Raw genomic sequence first — 8,031 nt, forward strand, 5'->3', positions numbered from 1 at the left:
CTGGGGGCACAAGCGCACGGGTGGGAGCAGGTCCCCCACGCTCCACTGGTGCCCAGCTCCCATTACCAGCATCACAAGACCTGGCCATCAAGGCTTGTCTCCTTCAAAAGCACTTTAGGAGCCGCTGTGTTTTGGCTTTTAAACTACAGTTCACAGAGGGGGCTTCACCCCCCCCCCAGGACAGCCTGGGTGGGAAAGGAGGAAAGATCCTGCCCTGGGACAAATCCACTGTGTGCAAGCGGGGTGGGGGGCGGTGACAACTTCCACGTCCTTTTTTCTTGCATAAGGACATCTGTCCTCAGCTGCTCCTTTCTCTGCTACCAGTGCACCAGCACAGCAGAGGTAAATAGTTCCTGTTCTGTTCTGCCACTAGAAATTAACTGAATTCTCTCTAGAACATGCCTGTACATTCAAAGAATACCTGCTGCACATCAGTGTCCTTCATACCTTCACTTTGCTGTAAGCTTTCTGCCTTCCTTAGCTAATGTTCTGCCACCAAGTGTTGCACATATCCACACTGCCCAAAACAATTATGGGATGTACCTGTTCAGGCTTCAGAGCTTCTAGCAGCGTTAGGTGGAGGAGGAAAAAAAAAAAACACCAAGGGCTTGGGACTAATGTATGGACAAGCCATGTGATCGGGACCAGGCATCCAGGGCTAACTTTTAATCTGCTTTGTTTCAAGTGGGAAATATGTGAAGATCAAATAAGTTCAAATCCAGGTCAAATATCCTTGAAAATCTTTGATTTATATAAGCAGGAAAATGAGGTTTAAAAGAAGTGATTATGAAAGGGTTACTAAAAACACAGCTGTACGCATACTCTTATATCTGAGGCTCTCCAAAGAAAAACTGTGTGACATCTATATTAACCTTTGGCTGTACACCAATGAAGGCCTGTAGTGAGCTGGAATGCAAGGCAGCCCCTTCCAAATTTTAACACAAGCCAGGTTACAGCTGCAAATGCCTGCAGCCCGTGCTCACTTTATAAAGTATTCCCCGAAGGAAATTTTTTAACTGTTATAGAATCTTTTTCTAATACCCTACAGTGTTAAAGCCTGTTATTAAAGGGCAAAGAGATGGTTCTCTATGCCAAACACTTGTCAACAAAAAGGATAGCCAGATGGTATGAAATAAAAGGAAACTTGGGGGCTCTTCAGCTTCTTGATTTATATTAACAAAAGCCACTTTCAAGTGCTCCTTCCAAGAATGACTAATTCCCGCCCCCCCACACTTCTTTTTTGCCAGGATTAAACAATGTTGTTCATTTTATAATCAACCACGGGACAAATTAACAAATTGCATATCACTTGTGCCGACTCTTTTAAAAATATTCTAAGCAACTCTGTTTACCAAGGCAAGATTACCGGCATAAGGACAACTCAATTATTTTTAGAAGAGAAGGTCTAAGTCATCTAGAGGATGTTTACTCCTTAGTTGCTGTTTATAAACTTGAAATTAAACTTGTGCAAAAAATGCTTTGCATTTTTTCAGTTCCTAAAATGGTTCAGTTTGTAAACTGTACTTGGACAGAAACGAAATTCTAAATACTGAAATTATAGTAATAAATTTTACAAAATTAGCCAGTAATTAACTAACTTAGTCAGACCACTGTGGCTAAATTCTCTTTTAATTTACATGTAACTTCATTCTTGACAAAAATCCATTCCCCATCCATCTTAGCACAGGTGTAAGCTAAGACAAAATGTAGCCTGTGAATTAACTGGTTATAAATCTAAATCTAATTAATTGTCAAGATTTTACAGTAACATTACATGCTTAGTAAAAAGCTCCCTGAAACGGAGCACCTGTATTTTGGTTCCTCCCTACCAATACCCAGTATAAATTCTCTAGAATAAATATACACAGTATCTCCATAGAAATCAATGTATGTGGGGTTTGTCGTTGGCTTTATTTACTATATATCCTAGTAAATCTTGCAATGTAATTTTTTTTTAATATTTTTCCTTCTGAAATTGTAAAACTGGATAAATGAAGAACATGAATAAGGCAAAAAAGTGCTTTTATAAATTAGCATTTGGAAGCCTGGAATTAACATGTTTTATTGAATGAAATTTAAAAGTATTATTTCTTTACTCACTTTTACTTCCTCCATTCTGAAATGAAACTTTATTATACTGTGACACTTCCTCATTGTGATGGCTCTAGTATAGTAATAAAAGCCTACCTGTGAAATGCAATGCTCACAGAGTATCTCTTACAAAAGTAGGACACAGTTTACTACAGTCTGCATTTAGGAATTCAGCTCTGCTTTAAAAGGGATCATTGTAGAAAGTCTCCAAAAAAATTCAGTCCTACAATAGATGTTCTAATTTTCCCTGAATGTCATAGAAAACTGTACGTCTCAAAGCAGGTGTTGTGTTTGACTATATACGGGAGCGAGTGGCTGGTCTAATTCATTAAAACGTCCATAAACAGGCCTGTCTTTGTCCTATAAAGATGAAAGAGCGATGACTATAATGGGATGAAAGGTGTGCACAGGGATGAAGAAAGCTATTATAGATCTATGTCCTTTTTAAACTCGTCCTGGCATGCACTGTTGACAAGGGAACAAAACAGCACAGATAAACCTCCGAAATGTGCCTTGCTGGTAGTAATTCCGCCTGTCCTTAAAACTATTGGATTTTGCCAGCGCTCTAACTACTCACTGACCACGCTGACAGCATCTAAATGAAATGATCGTTTAGTATTTTGCATCAAGAACACTCTTGGGTTTCTAAGCTGACCATAAAACCTGGCAGGTAGAAACGAATTAAATATCCTCTGCAGCCATCCCATCACATCGGGATGTTGACTATTGGTTTCTTACGGCTTATACAGGTGAAACCTGCTCTGTATAGAGTTCTCACATAGACACAGACATATCCAAAATGTAAGTTTTATTTCACAGTTTATGGATCGATTCCACTCCTTTGAACTCAAAATAATTAGTGACCTGAACATTAAGAGTGCACCTCTTCCATGGGCTGACAGGGAGACTTTTCCTTACATTGGAAGCATGGGACGGGAGCGCTGCAGTTTCACTGATGAAAGTTATGCAGCAGATAACTACACCTGCGGAGCAGAGCTGCTTCCCCAGGGCTAAACTCCCTCCCATTAGGTACTTACATGTTTCATAAATGTTCTCTCCTCTCTACCGCTATGGAAAGAGAAGTTTGAATTTTGCTATTGTTATTTCAACATCCTTTGTCTTCTGTTTGAGACTCTCCTTGCACTTGGCTGTACACGGTGTAGGACCCAAGAATCACAGAGAATAGTGTTAGCAAGATCTCTCTTATCTCTAAAGTCAAATATTTGACTGTCATTGGTACTTTTGACTGCTCAAATATTTGATTTTAAATGTATCATTGCTCATCAGCTTAAGGATCCAGCACTGATTAGACAAACATTGTAATTCCAAATGGAAAGCACCAGCTCTCACAGAGCACAGCCCCCGGGCCAGATGTAATTCCAAGCTTCCCACTGTGAAGCTTATGGCAGTTAATAAGGAGGTGCAGCTCATGCAAACTAGAGATCTCCCACAGCGTCCTGTGTCTCCTTATCATGCACGAATTGTGCCGGGATGGCTACCGTGTCTAATAATTATTAACGTGTGTCACAGAGCCCTTACAGCTGCTGATCTTTTCAAGTTGGTTAAAGTGCTGGGATTACGGAGGTGGTGATTTAGATGGTGATTTAATCTTTGTTCCCTCTGAAGTTCCAGACAGTGGAAGTGTCCAGAACAGTGACATCCATAAAGGTGTTAATGGATTTATGGGAGATGGGGGTCTGTAATCCTTAGCAGGTTACGTGCCAGAGGTGGTCTCCTCTTGTGTTTTGTGTCTCCCTTTGTTTGGGACAAAGTTTGAGTGGATCTTGTTTTGGAAATACAATTCAGGTTCTGCCTTGAACTTGCAGGCACCCAGTCTGTACATGTGTGGTTTAAGAGCCGCACATGATGAGGTCTAAAAATGGATAGAGCGAACCAGGTCTATAATTACATATTTAAAATAGAACGCGCACCCTGACAATGTTTTACTCAAATCCGGCCAAGTCAGTCCACACGGGTGTGCAATCTGCAGCGAGCAAATGGAAATCAGATTGGGCCGTGGCATCCAATTAGAGAGGCCTAGCGAGGCGCATACAAAGCGTGCCAATTCTCTATCGTTTGCATAAACCCATCCACATGTGCTTGTGAAAAGAGGCGAGTTAGCGGCATAAACTGGGGTCAACAGGAAAAGCTGCAGGAGTAAATAAGGATTTACTGTGGAATCCCTCCCAAGCCATTAGGAAAACATGTGCGAGCGGCTCAGCCCCTCCGGCCGCGGGAGCGCGGCGCTGGGATGCCGCAGGGAACTATCCGTCCAGGCAGCCCTGGTGGCTCTGCATCCAGCACGAGAGCCAGCCCGGCACCGGGAGCTGTGCAGGGACCCGTGGTCCTGTCTGGGTTTCGTGTATTCCTTGGCAGTGTGGGGTGTGGAACAGACCTGCTAATCGTCCTGTGTAACTCCTACCTGCAAATCCAATTTCTGAAGTGCAGCAACTATCAAAGGGAGACTTAGTGTGTCGGCACGCAGGGTGGAGCGTGGAGAAAGCTTGTGGCTGTCCAACTGCTGTGATGGGGAGTCAGTGCCCTCTCCACGCTGGTGCCATTTAACCACTACCTGGCAAAGGAGGCGCTTTCCCGAGGGCCGCTACCTGTCCTTTGCCCAGGTGGGCTGCCACCCACCTGACCCGCTGGGAAACAGCTCCCAAGCGCGGCCACCTGCACCACCAGCCCTTGTCCTCCCGCTGGTGGCCAGGGCGCCGCTCCAGCCTCCCCCCGGCGCGGTTCCCTGCCCGGTTGCCCCGGACCCAGGTCCGCCGAGCCCGGCACTCACCCAAGTTGACGAAGCTCATGACCATGTCAGCCTCGGTGAGGAAGTTGCTGTCCTGCAGGCTGGCCAGGGGCGGCCCCTGGGTGCTGAAGATGGGCTTGTAGGGGTAGGAGAAGCCCTCGCCGTCCTCGGCGGCGGCCCCCGCCGCCCCCTCCTCCACGGACATGGCATTGTAGAGGTCCAGCATGAACATGGGGGCCGAGTTGTGCTTGCCGTGGAGGTGGGGCCGCGGGCGGTGCGGCAGGCCGAGGATGGAGAGGATCTCCCGCTGCATCTCGCGGCGCTCGGGGCCGCGCAGCCGCCGGTGGATGAAGCTGGAGTGCACCTCGTTGTCCACCGTGAAGTCGGCGAGGACGCAGCGCAGCCAGAGCGCGGGGGCGGCGGCGCCCAGCACCAGCAGCCAGGGGCTGGGCTGCCCGCGCCCCGCCGCCGGCATCGCGGCTCGGCGGGGGCTGCGGGGCGGCGCGGGGGGCGCGGGGCTGCCCCGCCGCGGGACGCGCCCCGCCGGCATGCACGGCACGGCCCGGCACGGCACGGCCCCCGCTCAGCCCCCGCGGAGGCGCCGCTGCCCGCTCATGGCCCGAGGCGGCGGCGGGGGGCTCCTATCGGCCCCGGCCCATGGACCCTTCCCCGGGAGCTCTTCTCTGGCGGCGGGAGCGGCCGCGCTGTGCCCGCGTCCCGCACGGCGCGGCGGAGCCGTGTGAGCGGCGCGGCCCGGCGGGGAGCGGCGGGAGGGTGTCTCTGGTGGGAGGAGCAGGCGCTGGAAAACCCGAGCGCGAGCGCTCGCTCGCTCGCCAGCTCCTAAACCGCCCGGGAGAGAAAAATCCCTGGATCTGCCCCGAGGAGGGACGTCTGCTCAGGTTGCTTTTCAGGATGTTTGTGGAGGCTGCGGGCTCCGGGAGAGGCTGAGCCGGTCCCGAGCGTCTAAATTAGCGTGAACGTCATTAAGGAGAAGACTCCCCAGGAGGGAGGGCGGTTTATGCATAAGGAAGGGGCCCAAACTCCCACAGAGTTTACAGATGCAAGTACATCGTCTGTCTGCACAAACACGCATACACACTCTTTTTCCTCTTCTACTCTTTTTTTTTTTTTTTAAGGAGTACAGATGAGGAGAGACTGTCCGGGACAAAACCAAGAGCACTAAATTATTTAAAACGTGGTCATTATACATTCACGCACGTAGACACGTATGTATGTCTGTGTGCACAGAGCCCCGGGTCACTTTTTCCAGCTGGCAGCGGAGAGAGTTAATGGAGAAGCGTTAGAAATCCGAGGGGTGAGATGAATTGGAACCATCAACCTGTGCATGCGGGTGGTTTATGACACTAGAGTACCCTCCACTCTTGCCTTCCCTTTTTCCTCCTGCTCCCTGGTACACACCTTTGTGGAATACCGTCCTGAGGTGGATTGTCACCTTCTTAAAGCAGTGGCTTTTTTAACTCAGTGTGTGCAACATCTACATTAATGGAGCCTCAGTCTTGATTAGTCCAGCCACATGTCTGCTACAACAGTAAATAATAATAATAATAATAACAACAACAATATCAGATAACAAATGTAGACTATTGCTTCCCAAATCTTACTTGGAAAACAAGGGGAAGGCAGGATAGTTTATTTGGGTCACTGAATCCCCTCCCGAGGTAATTTCAGAAACCATATATATATATATATGTATATATACATACACACTAAGTTTATGCTGACATTAAGATTCATTCCTAAGACAAAGAAGAGGGGCAAGGAATAAGAGTTCAGCAGTTTTTTGGCTTTCTTTTTATAGAAGAGCAATATTCAGTAGTATCCAGCACCAGATCCTGCAACTGTTCTGGAGACTAGTGTTCAGCACTTCTTTTAGCTCTTTATGTTTAAAATCCTTGCGTGAACAGCAGATAACTAGTCAAAAAGCTGCATGGGAAACATGATGAATGGTTTCATGTGTTTGTATACATGCATGTGCACCTCATAATAACAGGGAAACTGAGACATCACATCAAAATGACTCATGGCACTATTGAAATAGTGGTGGAACCAGCATTGAAGTCCTGGCTCAATCCTAACACATGTTTAGGAATGGCTTAAGCTCTGGGAGAATGGTGGGGGGAGAGAGGTTGTGAAGCCATATCCACCTTAGGTAACATGGGAGCACTTGCTCAACTTACTGGTGCCAGTGGGGCTGCTCAAAATATCACCCCTATAGCTGCTGTCCCAGTGCTCCCCACTAATGAAAACACCAGTACCTGAGCAGCTGCATTTTGGCTGCCCAGTTAAGATCAAACTCTCCAGCATCTTTTGTACTTCCTGAGGAGCAGCACTAACCTGCTCTTAACCAGGCAAGTATTTGCCTAAATTTCTTTCTTGCCGAGGGTGTGGTTTCTAGATCAATTTAAGCTGATTTAAAGCCAGGCTCCCCCTGAGAAAAACTTATTTTTCTCATCCCACCCTAGCCTGGACCTTCAGCTGTGCAACCCCACCTCTCTCCAATGCTGGTACCAATACTTACACAGAAGTCAGGAAATTTATTTTGTTTTTAAAGTATTTTTTTAACCATTTATGTATTTGTTTTTGCTGAATTAATTTTCTGCTGGATCAGCTCCTTGTTCTGACTGACTACATATTGTGGTGGAACTAAGGAGGCCACAGGAATGCACAGCTGGGGGCAAGGAGAGGGTGTGTGGGTCAGGCTGCAGTAGGAAGGGCTGACAGATGATTTGGTGTCACTCTGCTCTCCCTTTCAGCTGCAGACAACTTGATTTCTCTTCCTTTTTTGTTCCTTGTAGACTGTTTTTCCAGAACTGTGAGTGTTGGCCTTTCATCAAGCAGCAGTAGGACAAGGAGCCTTGCCTTTGGCATGGACTTTGAGATGAAAAGATCTGTGAGGCTGGAACAGTGGAGTGGAGAGCAGGTGTCTCTGCTGCCTAAATTACTTGCACCTGAATTACTTGTAGCTCCCTTTCAAAAACTGGCTAAACTTCAGGTCAGCGTTATGCTTTGGAATGGCAACATGCTTGGAGAGAAAGAAAAGAAAAAGACAGTATGGGAGTTTTGGCTCCTGACTTGCTAACACTTTAGGTAGCTGCTGTTGGAGCTGTAGGTGTCATTAAAGAAACAGCAGAGGATAAAAAGTAAACCTTGAAACCTCTTGATTTGACAAATTT

The 8,031-nt window shown here is 47.1% G+C and overlaps 1 protein-coding gene across 1 annotated transcript in view; it reads right to left on the reverse strand.

The window, feature by feature from the left end:
* BMP7 (bone morphogenetic protein 7) overlaps positions 1–5,662 on the reverse strand; it is a 46,513-nt gene extending 40,851 nt beyond the window's left edge. Inside the window, exon 1 of the mRNA XM_027710697.2 lies at positions 4,880–5,662. Within this exon, the coding sequence (XP_027566498.1) occupies positions 4,880–5,387 (508 nt within the window). The 5' untranslated portion in view covers positions 5,388–5,662. The remainder of the gene's footprint in view (positions 1–4,879) is intronic.
* Positions 5,663–8,031: the final 2,369 nt, after the last annotated feature.

Source organism: Pipra filicauda, unplaced genomic scaffold, assembly GCF_003945595.2.
Source record: "Pipra filicauda isolate LSUMZ 115617 unplaced genomic scaffold, ASM394559v2 scaffold13_size5146498_pilon, whole genome shotgun sequence".
Lineage (NCBI taxonomy): Eukaryota > Metazoa > Chordata > Aves > Passeriformes > Pipridae > Pipra > Pipra filicauda.